The sequence below is a fragment of the Zosterops lateralis genome, assembly GCF_965231275.1.
Source record: "Zosterops lateralis genome assembly, chromosome: Z".
Classification (NCBI taxonomy): domain Eukaryota; kingdom Metazoa; phylum Chordata; class Aves; order Passeriformes; family Zosteropidae; genus Zosterops; species Zosterops lateralis.
The window spans coordinates 33,242,055-33,267,020 of NC_139800.1; the positions used below are offsets into that span (position 1 = coordinate 33,242,055).

The 24,966-nt window shown below is 35.3% G+C and overlaps 1 protein-coding gene across 1 annotated transcript in view; it reads left to right on the top strand.

Annotated features, from left to right (window-relative positions):
* CNTLN (centlein) overlaps nucleotides 1-24,966 on the top strand; it is a gene marked incomplete at both ends in the record, with an annotated part of 183,918 nt that overhangs the window by 121,477 nt on the left and 37,475 nt on the right. The window contains 3 exon segments of the mRNA XM_083883171.1: nucleotides 3,131-3,185; nucleotides 3,189-3,207; nucleotides 3,210-3,346. Of these exon segments, the coding sequence (XP_083739297.1) occupies nucleotides 3,131-3,185; nucleotides 3,189-3,207; nucleotides 3,210-3,346 (211 nt within the window).

The window sequence follows — 24,966 nt, forward strand, 5'->3', positions numbered from 1 at the left end:
CCACTGCTCCAGCATGGGGTCACTCCCACAGGAGACATTTTTTCCATAAAACTCTTCAGTGTGAGTCCATCCCATGGGCAGCAGTCCTCAACAAACTGCTGCAAGGTGGGGCATTCTTCCATGGGCTGCAGTGCTTCAAGGACAGGCTGCTCCAGTGTGAGTCCCCCATGGGGTCACAGGTCCTACAGGAAATCTGCTCTGGTGAGGGCTCCTCTCTCCCCAGGTCTGCAGGTCCCTGCCAGGAGCCTGCTCCAGCACAGGCTTCCCATGGGGTCACAGCCTCATCTCAGGCATCCACCTGCTCTGGGCTGGGTCTCCTCCATAGACTTCAGGTGGATCTCTGCATCCCTGTGATCCTCCATGGGCTGCAGCACAGGCTGCAGGGGAATCTCGGCTCCAGCAGCTGAAGCACCTCCTTGTCCCTCTTTCTGCACTAACCTTGGTGTCTGCAAAGCTGTTCCTCTCACAGGTTCTCTCTGCTCTTCTCTGACCACAATTACCTCTGCACAATCACTTTTTTCCTTCTTAAATATGTTATCACAGATGTGCTGTCATTTCTAGTTGGCCCAGTCTTGCCTAATGGTGGGTCTGTCTTTGAACTGGCTGGCATTGACTTTGCTGGACATGGAAGAAGCTTCTGGGCACTTTGCACAGAAGCCAGCGCTGTAGCTCCCACACTACCAAAACCTGGCCATACAAACTAAATATATCTGTAGAATTATTTGGACAGGAATGTAAAAGATGATTTAAAAACCTAAAGCTGATGTAAGGTAGTGGTGCTGGTCTTACAGTCCAGACAAAGAATGCCATAGACATCCCATTAAACTTTCTCTCAGTCAGATGCACTGTACAGAATAGGCTGACCTAACCCGTAACAGAGATAGTAACTTCTCTTTCTCCCTCCTTCTAGCCAAATGGTGTACTGACTAATAAAATATAAATGTCTCTCAGTTTGTTTGTTGTGCGCTGGACAAGTTGCTCCATCTTAGAAAGATACTTTTGACTCTCTCTGCGTCTTGAGACACAGGAGATTCTGTCTTGAGAAAAGTATGCTTTTAGCTACTTCTTAGCCTATTTACATTCATTGTCTGGGATTTGAACTGCTTGTCTCATTGCTAACATCTATATGCTGTTTTCTCACAGATGAGGGCCAGCTGGTTGTGTCCCAGGTCTTTAGAGGCTCCATACAATCTGTAACAGATGATTCATTCTTGGACTTTTTAACAGTGTCTAATCGATTTTCCCTCCTATGTTTGTCCAAATAAATCACTTCATGGAATTTTAAACATAAGCAGATATTATTACTTCTTAGTTCAAGAAACAGAATACTGAAACACTGACCAACTTGCTTCTTTTAGATAACTAGTTTGAAATTCAGTATTTTGCATGGTGATATGACAGAGTTTGAAAAAAAATGTTTTCTGTTTTCCAAAATTTTAAAGCAAATGCAAACTTTCTGGTCTTGTTACATATTCTTGATTGTGTTATTTCATCAATACTTTTTTATCAAATAAAATGAAAAAAGGGAAAATTCTTTTCCATTTATCTGTTGGTAACAATACATAGTATGAGTAGGTGCACGTGATATATATGAAAATCTGACAAGAGTGTGCTACTCCTGTTAGTATCCTGCTATTCCTGAGTGAGGACATACAAGGCAGTGAATCCAGGAGACTCTGTTCTCTCTTGATTGGTAGTATAGCCCAGCCACTACTATTTCTGTAGGGCCTGTATTGCATTTACTCTCTGTTCCTGTTGGAGAAGATAGATACACTCTGATAGACATTTGTAACAGACTGGTGGAACTGAAGCAGACTCAGGAAGTGTCCAGAGAGCCCTAAGCAGTTAAATATGCTTCAGCAGAACTCCCCTATTGCAGGAAAAGGATTTGAAAACATGGTTTGTGAGTGTGAAAGGAAGTATTGCACAAATGTTCAGCATTAACAGTTGGGAATACCAATTCTAACAGAATTCTTGAATCTATCCAGAGGATTTAAGGGCCCTAGTGCTGGGTATTCTCATACAAAGGGAAGTTGAAGAAATTTCCAAGGTCTTGAGCTGTGCAAGGGGTTGGAGATGAGACTTGGTTGGTTGTTCTCCACCTGGAAGGAATATATAATATCCTTGCAGTAACAGCAAAATTCCTGGAACTCTCTTAGAACTCAAACATTTATTAGAGCTGTGGCCTAGAGTAGAGATCTCCATCTTTTTGCTGCAGATATGTATTGTTTCCTCATCATCTGCTGAGATCTCAGTTCTTAGTCTTTTAAATTGTGTGCTCATTGTACTTATCTAGAATACATGGCTAACTTGTCCTGCAATGTCAGTAGTTTGTTTAGTGCAATTAGTAGAGAATATGCTGCTTTTTTGAATTTGTTTAGCAGCTATTTTAGATATTAATATTCCCAGAGATATGTTGCATGATATGACATAAAAATTACAATCGGAAGACTTAAAAAATTGGACAAATGTTGCAGCATTCCTGATCAAAAGTGTTTAAATATACACTGAGCATTAAATACTCAGTTATTACAAAAAAACACTAATATGCTGATGCAAGATTTGTTTGTTGGAATTTGTATGTGTAGTTTCAGATAGCTTATTTATTTAGCTTATTATTTTAAGGTGAAATTCTCATATAATGAATGACTGACAAACAGCATCTTTTCACGCAATTAAAGTAAGTTTTTACTAAGTTCCACCTAGTGAATCTACTGACTGAAATGAGGTTTTTCATTACCTTTTATTCAAGTTTGCCTCTTGTAGCCAACATAGTCAATGAAACAAATTAAGTGTATTTTGGTTTAGACCTTAAAATAACCCAGCCTGTTAACAAGACACTGAAGCCTTTAATTTGATAATCTTGATCAGAAATTTGAGACACCTGTAACTTCTAAGTCCTTGTTAATTTTTGCATTGTTGGCACTTCAGAAAAAGCACAACATGGAGTGTTTGTAGGTTGACTGTTTTATATGTTGCATGTTCTTAAGGTCAGCTGTTAATTTACCAGTTTACTTACTGAGAAATATTTTAGAGATTGCAAGAGTGTTTTGAAGGGCCAAAACAAAATCATAAATCATATAATGATTTTGTCCATGTAGTAACATGCCATTTTATGTTCGGTGAACAGAGCAAAAGGGAGAAATATCACTATTCAGAAACTGGGCTATGCTGTTACTCTACTGTAGGAAAAAATTAAGTCACTGCAGAACAGATAGCTGCTTTACAGAGTAAAAATAAGACAGCAGTGGCTTCCATTAAGAATGTTAAAGAAAGGAATGAAAAATTAACAAATCAGCTACATTTGGTTGATCAGAGACTTCAAATTAATAAACTGACCATAGAGTGTGGTGGTGCATGTTTGGGTTTTACCTTATTTGTTCCTGTTGTATAAATTTGTTTCCAGAAGGTTCTCTGTAAAATGGTTTGTTCTCTGTACCCCTCTCCTGTTCTTCTCCCTTGGTTCATCCCTAAGTTGTTTGCCAAGCAGTTGTCCTTATCAATCTTCAGTTTGGCTTTGCAGCTGTTACGTGTCAGTCACTGGTAACATAACCCTCTGGTCCTGTCCCTCACTCAGGAGCTGTCCCTGTGTCCAGAAGGTTCCAGGAGAGGCGTTGAGTGATTGGGCAGGATCCAGGCATTCCCCTCCCAGTTTCTTATGATTTGATAATGTACCTGTACATTACATTGAGAGCCACTCCCTGCTTGTCTGCTATTGGGTTGTCGCTGTACCCATCCCTGAGATCTGCCCTCCCCATATAAGCTGCTCCCCTCAGATGCTCAGGGTCTCTCCTAAGACAGAGCTCTGAGGTGAGGATCCTGTGTTTCAATGAACTCCTTTTGCTCAGTCTCAGTGGAGTCCCATCTTGTCTCTCCTGCCTTTGCCGCATTCCTGCTCCTGGTCAGCCAAGAACCCCCGTGATGCCAGGGCTGGCCGAGCCATGCGACACAGGCACCGCGACAATAGAGCTCACTATTTTTCCTTATAGCGTCTTGCAATGTTTACCTTAATTCTACGGCAATTTGGTGAAATTTTGATAACATTGATTTTTATATTTAATTTATTATAGTTAAAATTATGAAATATTATATATTACCATGCTTTGTGTGGGTCAGTTATTATATACAAATGATATTGAGGCTAGTGTATCGATGCAATTAATTTATCCTTTTGAAAATAAAGTGGTGCTCATGCTGATATTTTTCATGTATTCAAATGAGTGGAATAAGTTTCACTTTTAGCCTGTGATCTGCAAACCTTCCTGAGAATCTGATCAGTCCAGAGCCTGTTCCTCTGTGAAGAGGAACACTCCAAAACAACTAGAGTTTTCTTCCAAAGGGGGCTCAGACCAATTCCATATCTATTTAATTCCATCTTTCCCAGTTAAAGTGAAAAGACAAAAAAAATTATGGAAATAGAGACTTATAAAGTATTTAGTTAGCAGCCCAAGGACGCAAAGTTTCTTCTCTGCTTCAGTCTTCATTCCTACTTAATCCTTTTCCATGCTATTACTCCTTTCTGGTTTTCCCCATTCTCATGTATATATGTATTTTGTGTTAATCTATATGCAGCTCCTCAGCTGGAATTCTTTTCTGTTCATACTGTAGTGATCGGCCTGCCCTTTATAGAGCTGAATCAACAAACACTTGTGCAGTAATTGTCTCCTGTTGGTCACACACACATCCTACTTCCAGAATTATAGTTCTACAACAGATGGACTTGCTGGAAGGAGGCAGACATTAAAAAAAGAAATCAAATCCCCTCCCCCTCAAACTTCTCTGTCTTTTTGTCTTTGCACAGAAGGCAAAAGCAGTATCAGGAGCAGCACTTTTAACTTTCTTAGGAGTAGGGAACTGCTAATTTCTAGGGGAGAGAAAACTTCATTTCTGTTACTCATTTTGCATAACTATATATGTGTAATGAATTGTTTAAAAAGAGTTTCCAAGGTCATTGGAACCAATGAAGATCTGCCTATCTTGCAAACTATCATAATATAAAGTTTCATAATATAAACTTCACAGGGAAATATATGTGTAATTTAGTTAAAATGTTCTGATTTCTCACACGTCTTCATGATTTGCCTTCCTATAAGACTACTCCTTTGGTGTCTATAGAAGAGCAATGTGAGAAGTAAAATAGAAAATAGCATTATCAGGGAACTGGTTAAAAAAAAAAAAAAAGAAAAAGAAATACACGGGAACAAAATTTATGTGATGATAAAAGCTGCTGTAATAGAAAAAACTGACTAAAATAAAACCAGCATGGCTTTAAAACAAAACTGGTTTTTTATCACTTAGCTTATCTGGAAGGTTTTAACAAAAATGGTTGCTGGTCTATTTAAAGGGTGGTGCATTCTAAGCAAAAATAAATAAAGGGTGTTTCAGGTGCTTAAGGAAAAAAATCTTTATTAGGCATGCACATTTTTTTCCTTCTCAGCAAACGATTCAAATTCCCTTTCTTACAACTAATTACTCTTCAGGTGCCATACTAGTGCTACCAAGTGGGAAATTTAAAGCAGAGGCTTGGGCTACTTGCCAAGTGAAAATTAAGGAGGTAAAGAACCTACACAGTCACTGCAGGGTACACTCATGTTTTAGAGAGAGAACCCTGATTCAGGCAGATCTACTGGTTCTAAAGCACACAGTTGTGTAAAGGACTTGCATGGGGATTGTTTTGTAAGAAATATTATCTAGAAGTGAAGTTTTAAAATACTGTAAGGGAAATAATGTTTGTTAAAGTTTTTTGGTTAATACTTTCGTTACTTCAGATTTTAGAATTTTCTTGAGAGGTAGAAGGTAAAAAACAAGCAGTCAAACCATGGAAAAATAAAAGTTTGACACAATCTCTGGATTTGGAGAAAATCTTAAATATTCAAGAGTGGCAAAATTACTAATATACAAAAATAAGCATCTATGACTAACTGCCAAACCATAAAGTTCTGAGTAAACTTACATTAATAGTGAACTTTTGGTCCTAGGCTAAGGACCAAACATCATGGCTTGGACAACGTGCCATTTTGCCTGAATTTATCTGAGAAAACAAATCCTTTAGCAGACAAGGACAGATGTTTATGCACTCAGTCCTTCATTATAGTCCTCAGGGACTCTAGAAGATCGACTCTAGATTTAAGATTTAAATGTTCCAGATGTTCATTTTGAGACAGATTTTACAGTTCGTGCAACCAAAAGACTGTCTAGCATCTGTTGATTTTCAGAATATATACATACATGGTTTTGTGTATTTTTCTTGAAAATCCACACAGACATTTATGTAGGAGTGTATTTGTCTGCTCTTAACAGTTCAGAATTCTGGATTTAAGTTCTGGTTTTGTTTGGCCTTATAAACACTTTGCAGTAATGTAGATATCTGGCTTTGTCTTGTTTCTGCCAAAGCAATTCCTTGCATATTTAAAAAAAAAAGGCTCTGAAGTGACTGCACATGTGAGAATCAACACTTGCATTCTCTAAGGATTCACAGTAACACTGAGTCAAGACCATCTGTACAGAAGTACGGTAGTTACATTTCGTTATTGGTGTATAGAAATCACAGCTGGAGCAGATACTTAATGTGGAAGCAATGGTATTTATTATTTTCTTAGTTTCTAAGAAAAGCATTTAAAAGAAGTTGTTGGGAAAATTCAGGATCTTTTTTCTAAGGTTTAGTCTTCCCCTCTACTCATTTCTATCATTGACTGCTTATAAGAAAAGTGTATTTATTGCATACACTGCAGTAATCATAATTAGTTTTTTGCAATGTCATTGTTGTGGCAAAAATCCAGATAATATATAGAATGAGAAATTAAAATCATAAGCAGTTTGAGTTACTAGTGCTTCTCTTACTCATGTCAAGGCTGTTCAGATGTACACTGCTTAGATGTATCATACTTTTGCATCTACAGTTCTCCAGTGTTTCTCAGGTGATATCACAGGAAAGCTGCATTTCTTTATGGAACACTGTGGGCAATTGCAAAGTGCCTGCATAAGTCTACTTCAGCAGGAAACTTGAATCTCAGAATAAGAACAAGTCAACCAGTCAAATGCTGACACATTCTTTGAAGAGGATATTGTAAAGATTTAAGTAAATCTTTTTCAGATTGCTTCCTGCAGATTTATCACTATACTTTTGCTGAATTGGGAAAAAGCTTTTAATTTTTTTAGAAGCATATTTTAAATCTGACCCAGACACTTCGTTTCTAACGCCTTTTAAATAAACCTCCAAACTTTATTTTAGCTATTTGATTTTCACTTTTCTTTGAATTTTAAGGGAACTCTTTCCCCCTGAGCTCATAGTTTGTTTATCTGGTAGATTATCTCAAGCATAGAAAGGTATGAGTAGGAAAAGCAGAAAAGTAAAGTGCTAAAGAAAGCTTTTTATTCTTTAAAGGTTGTGGCTTTCTTTACATGTTCTCTTGACTTTTTTTTATGCCTCAGTGTATCAAAGGACAGGCCAGAATTCAGTGCTGCATCTGCAAAACCAGCATCACAGCTTCACTCATCTTATGGCATCCAAATAAAAGTAAATCAGCCAATTTAGTATTATTCAGTTGCACTGAAACAAAGAAAAAAACTGATGATAATTTTAGATGCATTGGAAATAATTGACTGAGCTATTATTTTATGCAAAGATCTCAGTTTTCATGAAGGATTTTTCACTCTTTAAAGATATATTATCACAATTAATATAACAATTATATATAATACATATATAACAATTTCTGTATGTTTCTGTGTGGAGGCCACACACCTCCTAAACCAGAATACAGAATGCTACCTTGGAGGGATGTTCCTTAGGTCAGAAAAGTCTCTTCAGGTCAGGGTGAGGAAAAGGAGCCTCCTCCCAGAGTTCTTTCACCGTTATGCCAATGTACCCCAGTTCTAGCGCCCCAGCTGTCCCATCGACCTCACTGCCTTTTTTCTCCCTTATATGTCCCTTCCCTAGAATGTTCTTCCTTCCTCAAAACCCCATTGGTCCATGTTTGGTGCAATCCTCCCCCCTGTTCTGCCCCTGTTTCCCTGTTGGGTCTCCTCATTTCTTACGCTGCCTCTGCACCACTTTCTCCCTCACCCATTGGACCCTGTTCTCAACTCCACCCCGACTACTCCATATATAAACCCTGGTCCCTCATTTGTGCCCTGTCTTCATCCCTGGACCCCTTCACATGCACTTGGGTTAAAGCCTGTCCATGGAATTCCAGACGAAGACCCTTCCCTTTTCTTTACTGCTGAGCAGATTACAACTGTAATGGTGTGTGTGTGAGTGCATGGGAGTGTGTGTGCCTGTGCCCCCAGATGACTCCTCAGTTGGAGACGCTTCCTGGAAGTTGCAGCACTCCTCTACCTCCACCTGCCACAACATTTGTGGTTTCCTTAAAGTAAATTTTAGGAATAAATCTGAAATTATAAACTGAATGCTATCTGTATCCTGCAGTAGCTAAAACTGCTTTTGAAATTTCCGCACTTTTTGTTCATTCCAGCAAATGTGTAATTACTTGGGCAGGTTTAGTGGGCTTTCTAGATAAATGTCATCCAGTTAGAAATGGTTGTAAACCCATCCAGTTATTTCCTGTCAAAACACTTTCATAAATGTCCTGGGTTTATATGTTTGAAATCTCTTACATGGATGTAATCCAGAGCATGTGTATTTTTATTAAATTCATGAAAGAGATTCTACATTTAGCATCACCTCTTCTAAGTTGAGTGTTGGATTGACTTCCTTGGTATCATGAAAAGATATTTCTAATTATGTGCATTAGATAACTTTAATGATATCTACAGAAGATGAATGATAGAATTTAATTAACAGTTTTAGAAGGATTGAAATTTGGAAGACTTTAAGTTAAGCATAAATAGTAATTTATACAAATAAGCATTGCGGAAAGTTATTGCTACATCAGTAGCATATGCAGGAATTCTGACTTTCATATATATAAGTAGTAAAAGAAAGTAAAAGCAGAGATGCTGATAATGACCACATATTTTAATATATATAAAAAAATCTGATAAGAATTCAAATTGCTTCTGCTCTGTTAAACAATGGCCCTTTCCATTCTTACTATGCAAAGTTAAGTCTGGAACTTCTTGTATCTATCTTAAAAATAAAAGCTATGTATGCATAATATTTAACACTTTTGACAAACTTGATTCAAAATCATTTCTACAGCTTTCACCTTCATCACAGATTGTAATGGAACAAACACAGAACTCTGTGAAGTTCTCTTCCCAAAAACATTAGAAGAATCATGATTTCTCTCCCCTTCTTTAGAAGCATATAGATAATGTTGTCCTAACTACTTTTAAGAAGAGTCGTTTAGGTTAATTTATGGGAACTGTAATCTTTGGGTCCAATACTCCAAAAGAAGTAAACAAGGTTTCTCAAAAATACTTAAAAATCAAACCAACAAATTTTCCATTTTATTTTTTTCTTAAAATGCAACAAAGTTGAAAGGTAAACCAGAAGAGATAAAGCTATGATAAACAGGATATATCAGGATATACTGTTGACCTTTCCAGAGTTTGCAAATGCAATCTAAGACAGCAGAGGTTTACTTCATAATTGACCTAAACTATTATCAGCATAAGACTGATATTTTCTCAAAATTAGATTGAGAAATTCTGGTTTTTACTCCTGACATCCCACTGCTTTTACTCTTGTTTATATGTATCTTGAAATAATCTCTTTGCAAGGACAGTATATAGTTAAAAGTTCAAAACACACACCCAGTCTATGTGTTCATGAGAAAAGGACTCATAGTGTTCCAGACCTGAGCAGGAGCATTATCTGTAGGCAGGAAAAAATGTTTGTAATGTACTTCAAACTTCAATTTTTTGGAATTTAATTTTAATTTCTGGGCCCTAGTTGTAATTTTTGAAGGCTTTGAATTGAAAATATTGAGATTAGGTTCTGCTTTGGTTTAGTTTTATTAACGCTTGGCTGAACTTAATAAATCTAAAATCAAGGTATGCAGTCACACCTATAAAGGCTGGGAACAGAAACTGAAAATTCTCTATGACCTCTGAGGCTAGAATTCACCTTTTTCAAGCCCTACTCCAAAATTTTACCTGGAATGAAAAACTCAGCTGGTCAAATATGTTTGCTCAAACAGCATTGAGTTACTGAGGAAATCTGTAATACTGCCTCTGACCACTGACTCAGTATGGCTCCTTAAATTGATTTGGAAATGAAATAAAATAAAGAATAGCAAAGGATAAACATGAAATTAACTTTTAAAATGCATCTACATCCAAAAATTTTAGTTATTTTGATACTTTGCTGCATCAAATACCTACAGCATCTTGAAGTCAGTTTTGTTAACAGCTCTATATGTAAAATATATTTTTCATGAAACTGTGCTGTCATTATGAAACAAAAATGAAACTAAATACGTTTTACAATTTATATGGATATTTGAAGAAAAATATCTGTTGCATTATTGATGAACAGCATTTAAAGTACATTGCATGTAGGAAATGAGTCTAATTTGTAAATTAAAAAGAGCAGTTGGTGTGAACTAGGACTACTGGACTTAAGCTTCTGTCAAAATGAAATAACTTAGAGATAGGTAAATTCTAGAAAAATATACTATGAATAAAAAATGTTAAAACTACATGAAGTTCAGAGAATATACTTACAGTCTGTACAATTTATCTTGCTGTGTCCTATAGAAATACTAAAAAAGTATTCTTCTATATTAGAAGAAAGAACTTGTATCAAAAGAATTACATGTTATTGTAATGTTACAGAAGTTGTACATATGTCTATAAGTATAGCTAATATAAGTAAATCCAGTAGCTTAATATAGTAGTGGAACAGACATTTAAATGATACAACATAATTATATACATATTGAAATAAAATCCAGAAGATATCCTGTATGTGTGTATTTTAATGTTATTAATTTCATGTGATATGAGCTTTTTTCGTTCATCTCTGTGATTTGATCAAATTTTCCTTGGCATGGGCTCTTATCTTACTATTGGAAAAAAAATACCATGGACCAAAACAGAACTCAATTTGAATTTTTTTCCCGTAAAAAAAATCCCAAATGAGATACAAATTGAGACCTGGAAAAGCTCAACATATAGAATCATAGTAGGATTTCCTTTTGCGTTCACAGGAGTGTTTTTATTGAATTCACTGTGATCTGCTCATTGATTAAAGTTAAGCATAAAGCTACACTGGATTCTTGAACCTTCTATACTACGTAGAGTTCTATGGAAAATATATGGTTTTGTTAGAGGATATTTATTTACCATTAAATCTCACACAATGAAGGTCATTGATTTGGGAATAATTATTCATATGTTGCCAAGAGATTACATTTCAGATCTGGCATAGATTTTCTAAGAGGTCATCACAGAAAACCATCACAGTTTGCATTGCAATTGGACCAGTACTCTTAGGTTTGTTCACTGGATTAATCCCTGAATTATTCATTATTAGTAACTACCGCCTATCAGCTATGGAAGTGATTTTACTAAACCCTTTATGCATGTGCTAATTTCCACTGAATTCAAGGAAATTTCAAGACATCCTACTTATTGTGGTAAAGTTAAATTTTATTCCCTCCAATCTTGCATGTAGATCTTTCTATGGTGAGGGATTGCTTTTTGTTTTCAACTTTTGGAGAAGGAGAGACAACAGGGAATGTAGCTGCAATTTTTTTTTTAATATTCTCTGATTTAGTGTTCCGATAGACTGTGAAATAATGTGCAAGAAATAGCTGCTTTGGGTTTCCATCAGCCATTTATTCTCCCTTGGAAGTTCCAGTTTTCTTCCCTGGTTCTTGTGATGGATTTTTACCTAACAGTCTTTTTTTTTTTTTTTTTTTTTTGTTTTGTTTTTTGTTTTTTGTTTTTTTGTTTCCCAGCCTAGATAAACGTTTTCCTACTTACGTTCTTAGGAAAAGTTTTCAAGACTCATGAGAAATTGGGGAGATAATTTTGTATTGTGAACATTAAGTGAGTTGATTCTCCTGCACTCTCCCAATGTACTCTTTTACATTACTTCTCTTTTCCTTTGCTCCTGTCCTAATCTGTTATGCAATTTTTCTCAATATGAAGATACAGAACATAAGATTGGTAGAGGAGAGTGCTTAGCATGGTTAGCAAGGTACATATATGGACTAGGGGAATTGTTAAAACACAGTTCTTTATTTGATGAGTCGGATGAGTATAGGATTACAAAAATAACTCTGTGACTTGAAAGTATCAGAAGTTTTATAAGCACATTCACTCATTTTTTTGTGTGCCTCTGTGCAACAGTCATTGCTTATTGAAATGTAAATATTAAATAAAATTTCAAAAATTGTCTTCAGCATACTTTGTTTTACGTAGTATTTGCATTGCTACATGGAACACAGTGGAGACACAATGTCTTAATTCATCTCTTAAGGTTAAATTTGTGCATATAAGTGGCACTTAATCATTTTCACTAATTCAGAATCTCACGTACCATGAAATTAATTTTTCAGTTGATCCCTCACATGAATGATATCATTATTTTTTTTTACCAGGATAATGGCTTGCATCTTACATATCTATTTTATCTGGATATACTGTGAAAGAAATGACCATCTTTTTGCTTTTTGTTTTAGAAGTAAAATCTTTCAATAATTTTTTTAAAAATTAGTGGCAATGTAAAAAAATCCAAGTCAGTGCATATCTTTAGGGTATCTGTAGTCATTGACAACTACTCTTAAGCTTTCAATTATCCTCTGGAATCTGATTGAAGAGTATGGATTGTTATGATGTCACAGTGTTTTTAATCAGCAAATCATTACATCATGATGAAAACCAATACATTGGTCGTCTCACATTGAGTGAAGCTGAATGGCTGTCTCTTGGGAACCAAGGACTAAAGAAAAATGAGAGTCCTAGGAGGTAATGCTGAGCATGAACTCCCATTGCCATTTAAAAAAATACAGTCCTTATCTGTATAAACAGTCTGTACAAGAGGAGCAGAAAGAATATTTTCTTTTACTAGCATAATTTGACTGGTGTTACACTAACGTGTGTAGTTCTAATACACAGAATCCAAGAAGAAAATTAAACTAATTTTAAAAACTTTTGAAGACTTAAGAGGAGGATTTGAAAATACAGTTTTTCAGAGAACAATGTAAGGTTTTCAGAGAGCAGATTAACAGGTAACTCAAGTTTAAATGTCTAAGAAAAAAAATCTTGTAGAGTCCTCAGTCTACCAAAGGAAGATTGAAAAAAATAGCCAAGAGAGAAACATGCCAGATATGAGATCTGCAATTTTTATCTGACTGTAATTCAGTATTGTCAGTTGGAGTCAGACAGCTATAGTGATATTGGCTGACTAATCTAAAAAAGAAGAATTAGAGAGAAATCAGCTGCTTTTGATTAGCTGTGGGCATATTCTTTTAAAGGAATGAAAAAAATGTTGGGTCTGTAGGATGCATGAAAAAGTAACAGAAAGAGAGCATTTGTTTGATGGCATGAGCTTAATTAATAGGAAGTATGAACAGGAAGGTAAATTCTCAACTTCAGGAGCACTGTTCACTCATGTGAAGCAATGATTGAAGAAGTGAAGTGAAGCAAAGATAGAAGAAGAAGTTTATGTCTGAGAGCTCAGCTAGGCGACAGTATTTTTTTACATTAATGCTAAAATGAGTTTAGTGCTGCAGAAAAGAGATGTAAACATGGATGATAAATTTAAGATAAGTCAAACCACTTGTTTTTAAGGATCTACCTGAAGCTAAGCAGGAGTGTTCAAACATCAGGTTTTAAGGAAGAGAAATTCTGATGCAGAGGAAGAAACATCAGCACTGAAGAGGTATATATAAACTCGTGGCACAGGGAAGATGCGTATTGAAATGAAGGGAGTAACCCAAAGGAAATGCCAGTTATACAGTGTGCAACAGGAGCATTTAAAGATCATTAGTCTTAAGCAGAAGATAGGCAGGGAAGAAAAAATGGCTTTTGTGTGTTATGTACACAGAATTTGGGATTATGTTAGTCCTGTAGAACCTTTTAAATGTTGCTGATTGCAGAGCTGAGAGAATATTAAAGCTATTTATTTGCTATTTGTTTAAAGCTATTTATTTAAAGCATTATTTGATTTAGGTAGTCTGTAAGCTGGTAAAATAAAATGCAGAAAAGAAAAATTACAATTTTTAAATTTATTAAAAAAATTAAAATTTGCTTCACATTTTATCAGGAGGATCAAGCATAAGGAAATATGTTTTTAGTGAGGTAGTCGTGACATTTTTTGAGGAAAAAAAATTTTTGTTTTAATTGGGGGTGTAGAGAAAGTTTAATTTTTTTTTTTTTTAAGTTAAGTTAAAATCTTGACAAAGGACTACAGCTGAGATATTTTGATAAAGGTTTGGCTTCAAAACATAAAAATACTTACTTTCCAAATTATTTGCAATATAAACTTTGGCAGAAATGAACCCAAACACTAAATTTCCTATGAGAGAAATGATGGAGAGGCCTTATAATAAAAAGTGATTTCAACTAAAAATCTACAAATGCTTCACTTATTTATAAATTTAACAATCTCTGTCACTATTAGACTAAGTTAGATACGAGGAAGTCTAATTGGTAGGAGTCATAAATTTCTGTTGTCACGTTGGGAAAGCCTATATTGAGGACTGAAGCTACAGGTAGTGTACGATGATTGACGTTCCTGAGACTTCTGTTTTGAGTAGTTACTCTGAGGAAGATAAAAGCATATTTTCAATGAACATAATTTTGATGGTTATGCATTATATATATCTTAGCATGCATTTTACTGCAGCCCACTGTCATAGATACTACTGTGTACAGTTCAACGTGTCCTTTTATTTTCTTCAGAATTCCTCCAAAGACTGTGAATATTGGATTTTCATATTTTTTTATATTTCTCTCAGGCATCATAAAAGTTTAGTTTAATTTCTGTTATTCAGCTGCTGCTTTGTGTTATTTGTGACATTCTTCATAAATAGGAGTTTAAAACTTCTTTATATATACAAATATATATTTTCCTATTTACATATACTCAACTCTGTGTCTATAGACTTGTCTTTACACTAGCAGCTTTCATAGTAGACATTGTGTGTACAGTGTTCATTTTTTATATGTCAGATCCTCAAGGGCCGTGGCTTTTGCCAGATGAAGCACTTTTGATTTTGAGGCTGATGAGACACAGTGCTATTATTGATCTGTGCATGACACAGCCAGTCTCTCTGCTGGCAGAGCGTAGCAACATTTATCCAGGAATTTGTGAAATGTCACACGGATCATGTTCGTAAGGTAAACTGTGCAAAATCCAGGATTCAAGCTGAGAATCCATGAGGAATTGGACATGACTCTCTTATTCCTTCATCCTATCTTCTAGGTCAGCCAAGTGGTGTTTGTTAAAACAATGTCTGTGTTTTGTATTAGGTGTGAAGAAAGAATGGTTATCACTAGGAACACCCTGTACAGTGTGGTCATACTGTTGATTTTCTCAGGTTTTTAAGTTGCTTGGGAGAACAAGATTTTAATTCAGTGAAAGTGATCTAAGCATTGCAAGTGTGTAATTCTTTTTCTTTGTAGCAAATGGATGATTCTTGTACAGCTGCAAGCAGGAAACTCTACATAGATTTTCTAAAGAGACTTAACTTCCCTTACTTTATTTTGCATGTAGAGATGTGTGGCAATTCTTGTTTGTCAGTAAGATCTCATTAGGTAATAGTGGTCGGAAGGGTTGTGTGACAGTCTCTACAGGTAAAACTGCCATAGTATTGATAATTGCATATTTTCTTTCATTATGAATATGATTGAGAATGGCTGCACATTTTTGCTAGTATCAGAAGCAGGGCATTAAAAAATACTGAAAAGTAAGGTACGTAACAAACCCCCAAACTTCCATGTAATATTCCTCTATTTGTCACTTTTCTAGACATTTTTATAGATGGTGCTTCGGTTTAAAAAGCTGTTTTCAGATATAAAAATGACACAAGAAGCTGAATTTCTTAATTTGAGCTTTTTCTTTCCAAAGCAGTTATAATAGTTATACCTTTAAAATTGTTAGCCATGAAGAAAAAATTATATTTGCTAACATTTTTTCAAATTTAAACATTAAAATCTTAAGTCTTCTTGCATTTAATTTAAAGATCAGTTATTAGTTAAAGTAAGAAGAAAGGGGTTTTGTTGAATGAAGGTTCTGAGTTAGGCTCTCTTGGGATTTTTTTCCAGAGCTAGCAAGGATTTTCTTTCATTTCTGTAGTTTGAATCCCAAAGGACAAAATCAAGATTCAATTGAAACAGCACTTGTGAATGACCACATAAATGTTCTTCATATCTAATTTTTGAAATTTTTTTCCAACATTTGTACATAAGCAGTAAATCTAGAAGGGAGAAGTTGTTTTTGTTGTTCATGAAAAAAATACAGGCATATATGATGCCTTAATTTTTACATGTTATCCTTCCCTTTACAAGATTACCACATGTGAAATCCACCATAAGGTAAAACTCAGTAAGTTGTGGGAAAAGTCAAAATAGTAGTTGGTTGTTTTTTGGATTGGGTTATGGCTTTTTTGTTTGCTTGGGGTTTTGTTTTGGTTTGTGGGATTTATTTTGTCTTGTGTATATGTGTGTTGATTTTGCAAAGATCCACAGGCTAAACAAATACCAATGTGTGTTTCTTAGGAACACAAAGGTGGCACTTCATAGCATGAGGGCCACCAGCTTGTCAAACTATCTGCTCTTCAAAGCAGAACCATTGCTAGCTTGTCAGGCATTATTTTTTACAGAAAATTTCACAGAAGACTTTTCTACTAAGCAGTGTCAAGGTACTCTGTGTAATATTGTACCTTGGTTTGGTACCACACACAAAACACATATTGGAAGAAAGGAACAAAAATTTTAGTAAGTTTTGAACATAACAACAATGAGGAAAGATTGAAGGTCTGTAACCAATGAAACCTAAAAAAATAGTAACAGATTAATGGTAAAGACTGAAGGAGTGTAATTCCCACCTTTCCATGGATAAAAGACTATTTAAAATTCGTGGTTAGTTTGTGCTTCCATATTCTTTAAAGAGAATGGATTCTCTTGAATTTCTCAAGAAGGACCTCTTATATGTAATGCACATTTTCTCTCTAAGGACACTGAAGATGGCTGCCAGGAGAATCTTCTCTGCATTTAAACCAAAAATTTCAGAAATAATTTCCCCATATGTGGGTGTTTGCTTATGTTTTATGTATGTTGGAGTTCTCTGTACCCCAGTTTTGTTACTCCCAAGATGGCTCCCCTGGCCTTGTTCCTTGGACTCCATTTTGTTGTTTACCCCAAAAATTATGTAACCCTCTCCCTGCCTGCCCTGGAGACAGCCACTGATTGGCTGTCCCTTCCCGCCACCAGCCCTGTCCATCACCCCTACCCCCCCCATGTCAATCTCCCTGAGGCCTGAACCTGGGGATTGGCTGGGTTCCTTCCCGCCTTTTCCCTGGTTGCCCCTAAGTGGATCACCCCATCCCTGTGCCACTCCCTGGTTCCATCCCATTGGTCTGCTCATGCTCTCTCCACCCCCTGAGAATTCTGTACTTATGCCGGTGCTTAGGTTTGCTCGGGGCTCTCTTCGGAGGACCCGGGCCAGGAATAAACAGTTCCTTCCCCTACTCCGTGAGAGTCCTTCCCTTTATTCGCCTTGGCTCCATTGCCGCAGCATTGGTCGTAGGACGAGGTGGAGGACCCGAAGTTGTGGCTGCTGCTGTTGTACGTGCGCTTTGGGCTAGCCACTGAGGGCAGGTGCACGGCGACACCCATACTGTTAGGTATATGTGCTGTGTTTAATGTATTCTTGACATCTTAATGTATTCTTTCTTATTTTGCAATTAAATTTTTTTGTCCTCATTCTCAAATGGAAGGGGTTTTTTGGGTTGTTTTTTTTTTGTTTGTTTGGTTTTTTTGTTTGTTTGGGGTTTTTTTGTCTTTTTAAAGATAGCTAGCACAGGCAAGATACCCTAATAAAGAATTCTAACAATAGATATAGAAGCTAGTCCTTGAAAACTCTTATTCCTTGGACTCCAAGTCCTCCTTTTGCACCATGCATTTTATTACTCTTTGGTTTCTAGTAACATTTATCAGTGGTCAGGAAGGGAGACAATAACAGCTCTCACATCTCGTCCTTCAAAAACAAGAGTTCTTATGGACTCTCCTGGGTTTCAGAAGAGGAATTTTCATCTTCACCATTTCTGCACTTACAGGTCTGCAAAGCACCAGTTTCTAGTTTGACCCTATTATCTTTCCTGTCACATGGTGAGATTTCTGTGTCTAGATTATATTGCATGAAAGGAATTGGCATTTTTGTTAGAGCTTCCATCTTACTCCAATTTTCTCATTCCCACAATCCCCTGTTTAAGCTGATGTGTTCAAAGTTAATGTTGGTGCTCTGTTGTCCTGGCTACTCCCTTGCACTACAGGAAGAAACTTCAAAACATCCATAGCCAGGAGTACAAGCCATTCTTACCACTTTACCAAGGATGATGTATAAACCTTCTTAAAGTTTTTTTGGTGACATTTTTTGGGATTTTTCGTTTGTTTGGTTTTTTGGTGTGGTGTTTGGGGTTGTTTTTTGTTTGTTTGTTTTTTGTGGTTTTTTTTTTTGGTTTTTTTTTTTTTGGTGTTTTTTTGGAGGGGGGGGTTTGGTCTTTCTAGGCTTAAAGGAATGGGAGTGAAGAAGTAAGACATCTTCTACAATGATAAAAAAGTGACTGTTACAACTAAAACACTTCTGAGACAAGGGAACTCCACCTGAGATTCCTTATAAAGATAGATAGATAGATAGATAGATAGATAGATAGATAGATAGATAGATAGATAGATAGCTTTTCCTCTTTGGGGTTGTCTTAATTATTTAATTATTTTCTGTCTTAGACTCCTCAGAGTTGCACAGAATGAGTGCTGGTTCCTGGGATTCTATGGAATCCCTGCCAAAGTCAGACACTCTTACTATCCTTGTAATCCAAGGGGAATTTTTTAGTTTTGACAAGATGCTGGTTTGCCTGAAGTGCCTGAACCCCATGGACTCCATAACTGCTAGAGGAGGTAGAAGAATATTTATGCTTTCTTACTAATGTTTTTCATGGTCTGATTTGCTCTCCTAAGGTTTAATTGGGAATTAATGAGATAGTCATGGACTGATCCCAAGGCTTATCATGCTCAGGTTTACTTTGCATCACTCCATTCTGTTCTTGCTACCTGATGTACCAAGATCTTCAGTTCCATTCTCAGTACTGGAGAGTGTGTGACTAATCATTGCCACTGCACATCTCAGATGTGCACAAGATTCACAGACACTGGGAAAGCATCTACCCTTTGGTGGCTGAACAGGGCACACAGTGTTCTCTTTATTTTTGGATTGAAATATCTTCATGTGGTCTTTAGGGTATTGTGCGCACAAAGTGAGTGATTGTGTCTATACCCTTATCTTGGTAAAACCAGTAGAAGAGAATGAGGGAACTACTCAGCAGCTGTAGGTCTCATTCCAGCTGGGATTTAGAATTGCAGTGATGTCCTGAAACTGTTCATGTATGTGAAAATAATAAATTGCTCAAGTGAGTCGTAATATTGATGATAATCGTGATGAAGTATATTTCACTTTATACATTAGACTGAAAACGTGATGATTTTTCTTGTGATGATCTCTTCAGATATTAAATAGGTATAAATAGTATATAAATAATATAGTAATTTAAACAGTATTTTACCCTAAACTGTTCATTTATGCCTGTAGTTTTAGCAAGGGTTCTTACGATAACATAAATTACAAATTAAAGATAAGACTGTGGGGGTTCATTTACAAGAATCCAGGGATGTAATACCAATTTAATTTATATGAAGTACATTTTAGTGGTAATTTTTAAGTGCAGTTCATTATTTTGAAAAATATTCCTGTCTTTGCATCCTCCCCACGATGTCTATCATCAGCTTTCTCATACCTCTCAGAAGTGGTTAGCAATGTCTTTGTTTTCTTTTATAGAAATGTAAATAATAAATAAATATTTGTTTAATATCACTTTTGTGTGATTAGAAAAATTCCTTCCAGGTACTTAACAGTTTTTCCCCTACAATTCTTTGTTGCTAATGTTTCTCATTCTCTATGAGAACATAGAACTTTTCCATTACCTAAGTTTGTTAATACAGTTTACATTTAAAATGTTTTGCTTTTATACAGCTGTCTGCATTAAAAAAAATGAGAAGACCATATGAGGACATTTTTTCTGCTTTTATTAATACTGAAGTGGCTGAAAATAAGGTACTTAAATAATTGAACAAAACTAAGCATAGAGTTATCTTTATTAATTTTGTTCCTTAAATATTGGAATCAATTTCTGAGAATACCTATAGCCTACATACATTTTAGTAATTTTTATTCTGAAGTAATTACATCACTCAAAGTAGGTTGGAAGAGTCTTTAACAGTTGAAAATCTGAAATTTGAGCCAAAGAAAATAATATATAAAGAGTAATATGGGAGATGGAACAGCTTTCCTTACAAGCACAGATTTCCTGCCCACTTACATTGGTAATGCAGAAACATTTCAGTAGAAAATGGTTCACTCTCTAAAACACATGGAAATGAGGAGAGGTTAAATTAATATTTCACCATTCTTTCAGTTATTTTGTTTCTTTTTTTGTTATATATTCTCTTAAAAATAACTTGAGTTTCTAAAGATATAAAACTGTATGCTTTGGAACTAAGTGGGTAAATCAAAAGAAAGTTTAAACACCGTCTTTAAAATAGCATTTTCATTTTGGTTTCTCTCTATTTTATGTGAGTTATACAGAAAACAGATGGAAGCATTATTAATTTTTTCCCCCAATGAGTTTTAGTGCAGCATATTTGTATGTGTTATCTGAAACATATGAATACTTAGTATTGCTGCTGTTAAATTTGTAATGAGTTGTAGGGATTGTGAAATTCCCTGACTGGCTCTCATGCAAGCAGTTCATTTGCAGTGCTTAGATGTGTTAAGATTAAGTACGGAGAATATGGCAAGCACTATCCCTGACCCTAGATGAAAAAATTCAAATTTCAAGCTTTATGAGTTTGCCCCAACTCTCATGTTTGGAGGAAATCAGATAAATACTGTGTAGTCCTGAAAATAAAAATAAAAATCATGCAGTAAAACCTGGTCCTGACTACAAAAGATCACATGTATACAATGTCTTACGTTGAAAATTCCCTAGTAAGTATAAAGCCATGGAAATCTTAGGGCAAATTTTATGCATCAGCAGGAAGTCTTTCCTTGTATATAGCATAACTTAATGTGCAAAGGTCTGCTAGGTGTTGAAATACTAGTACTTATTAGCATTTATTTAAATAGTGGTATAAACATGAAAACATTGCTTTTGATTATGCCACCTCTTCACATCTGGCTGGCCATAATACTCAGTTACTTTCAAACAGGATAAAGTGTCATGAGATGTCTCCAGTTATATTTTCATTTTTAATTTATTTGTAGTGAAATATTTTAATGTATTGTGTTGTGTCTGACAGATATTAATACTTCAAATAAGTCCAAATTTAGTATATACTGGAATAATGAATATTTTTATTTTTTATAAATATTGATTTCTTCAAGTTCTGTAATTTTTCTGTGGAAATATTAAGGACTTGCAGATGGTGTTCTGCACATCTGTATATTTTGTCAGTTTACGTCTCCATATTGGAAAATCAATCACAACAAAAATTAAATCATATGGTTGTAATCATATAATTGATCATTATGAAACTACTTGTATAACTACTGTTAAATAAATAGTTAATAGTCCTTATATTCCCTTGAAATTTGCAAGGACAGATGGAGTGCAGCATCTGCTTTAGTATGAAAGCAGGATAGTGTTCTTAATATGTACAGAAATTAGACATGGGATACAGCGTGTTTACTTGTACGGAGGCATGAAATGAAAGTGATAGAAAATGAAGGCTAAAATAGAATAACTGCAGGACAAAATCTTTATCTTTGAATCGCTGTAATCATTATAGAGTTGACATATATCAGAAGCAGTTTCATCATCTTAAAAATTATGATTTTATGTTATTCCTAAGTTTTTTTCTTATTTTCTATAACTTATTTGAAGAATCATTGGTTACACAATGCACAGTTCTGTACTCAGACTTGTCTCTTGTTATAGAAGCAGTTAATTTCTTGGTGAATTGGGCCCAGAATATATTACACCAATTCATTTCTATATGAGTGTTGTAAGTTTCTCTAAAATATAGTTATGTTTTCTGCTCTTGATCTGTGTGATACTATTAGTATTTACAAAAAGAGAAAAACAAACCAAAATTCATAAAGAACCAGTCTGGACTGATTCCACTGATTTTCTTTTTGTATTATTTAATAGGTTGTTATAACCGGATGTTGTAATGCTAGGCTTTTATAAGTTGTAGAATAAATTTAGCTGTAGATTAACTGTAAGTTCCTGAATTAAAATTTCAGGCAAACCTTTGTTTATGAAGTGTTATGCAGCAAATTGCCCTCTATAAATGATGATTGGTCAGTATTAGTGCATATTTAAGAAGACGCTCAAAACCTTTGAGTCTAGGAGTCATTGTTAGTGATTACAAATATTTTTCCAATAACAGCTGAATTTGTAATTTGTATGCGTGAAAGGACAATTCCAATGTAAATATTGCTGTTATAAATCAGATGAACTGCAATTGTGTTACCACTATCAATAGGACAAGTCTTTTTCTTTATTAAAATACCTGAGATGAGAAATGTACCTCTTATCTACTGGTTAATGTCTATATTTCTCTTTGGGGAACTAATTTAAACACTTCATGAGAGATTGACATTTTCAGTACCTTAAACATCCTTAAAAGCTGCTTTGTTCATTGCAAACCATATTTAGTATGACCTCATAATAATGTAGCACACCTCAAGTGTCATGCCTGTCTTTACTATGCACTTTGGAGCTGTGTTCATCTGTACTAGACAACTGCACTTCAAGGAAAGATTTTTTTTCCTTGATAGGCAATTAGCAGTAATTAGGAAGATTCACTTCAATAAGGTGTCAACACGAGATTGTTTAAAAAAGTTGAATGTCAGTGGCTTTAAAAGAGGGTACTTTTCCCTGACACATAGGTATGGCATGTGAAACATGAAATGTTAATTTAACTTTTCTGCTTATTATTCATGCACAATATTATTTTGTCATTCAGATACTACACTGACAGAGTGCAAAGGGTGTTAAAATAGTGCTGGTGGAATAAAAAGAGGATTAATCTACCATTGGCCAATTAGCCAAAGGGTACTTAATGGTCTCTAAAGGCTACTGAAGTCTAACAACTAGCTAAAGCACTGGCAAAAAGTCCTCTATATTACCTTCATTTATTTGACATTTTGTGGAATAGTCAGCTCCTGATAAATGCAGTTGCCTGATAAAAAGATATAACTAAAGGATTCAGTAGATTTTACTAAAATTTCAGAAAGACAAATGACAAATAAGTTCCACATTTTAGAAGTTTGTCTTGCTTTTGAGGGGTCTTTGTTTCAATTTAGGGATGGGATATAAAGTCACCAAATACTTCCATTTGATATTTGATATGTCTTCATGTCTAGAATACTAAGTAATCAACTACTTACAGCACTTGGATTAAAAGAACTTTGATCGAGAATTTGAAGTTATTTGCCTTTTATCTACATGATCACCTTAAGTATTCACCACAGCTTTTTTGTCTGGTTTATATATTTTCAGATATCTACATACCATCCTTATTAATATTTGTTGGGTTTTTTTTCCCCTATGACCCATCAAGCAGAGTAAGATTTTGATTCAAGAGGATGCAAAAGAGTTAAGTTTAGTGGGATTGACAAAATAAATTTGTCTTGGATACTGTAAATAGGTTTATCATTATGTTATAATAGTATTTGAGAGAGAGAGAGTAAAATCATAAATACCTAGCTCTCTGCCTGCAAGCATGCTTTGAAAAGTTCTTTTATGTTTTTCATGATCAAGCTGAAACTGTGAGAAAATAGTGTTCTATGTAAAACAATTACAGAAGTAGTGTTAAATTCTAAATAGAACTTTGTGTAGGAGCTATGCATATAGCAAATGTATTCTATTACCTACCTTAGCAAGGTATCTTAAGAGAAAAGAAGTATGAGAGTGTTAAATTCAGGTCTTTTACAGACATAGCAGTATTTTCATCTGCCAGGATTTTAGGGTGGGAAGCTTCACAGGAAATGGAATTTTTACACATCACAGTATATTAGCTTTAGTTTACAAAATAAGTAGTAAAATAAGACTATGTCACTGCTTAAAAAGTATGTCAAGAATGCCTGATTTACATCCTATTTTATAATTTTTTATATAATATATTTTGTAAATATGTATGTGTGGGATTGTGTGACTTCAGTAGCAGTACAATGTCAGCTACTTCCAATGGAAGTGTTATATTCATACATGCCAGTTGCAGTAGAATAGTGGCTTCTGTAAAATGAACTCAAAGCCCTTTATGGAGTGATTGTGATGCCAAGGAGCAATAGGCCATTCCAAAAACTTCCTGTGTTAACCCATTGGGCCTTCCTCACAGCTGTTTTCCTGAGCTGTTTTCCTGAGGATTTGTAGTGAAAAGCCTTGCTGAGTCACTGCAAGTTTTATACTGACTACATAGAAACTGAGGTTTCATCACTTACTCGTTTGTGAACAGCAGAACAGAGTGTCATGGGTGTACCCATGAGCAAGGAGATTATGATAGATGGATGTTAAAATATTGAACCTATAAACATCTGTTAAGCCAAAAACACTCTGGAGGAGGTGCAGCAGACAAAGGCCGCTACATCATGGAGGAACAGCAGTAGGCTGCCTTTACCAACATCTGGTCTATCTGATGTTTAAGATTCTGCTACCTTTCATCCTGGTGACCTCTTCCCCTGGAGTAATTTCTTTTTACTCTGTCATTCAGGATTTGTGTGCATGGCAGCACACACACAAAACTTTTGTTGTGTCTAAAAAGGAAAAAATA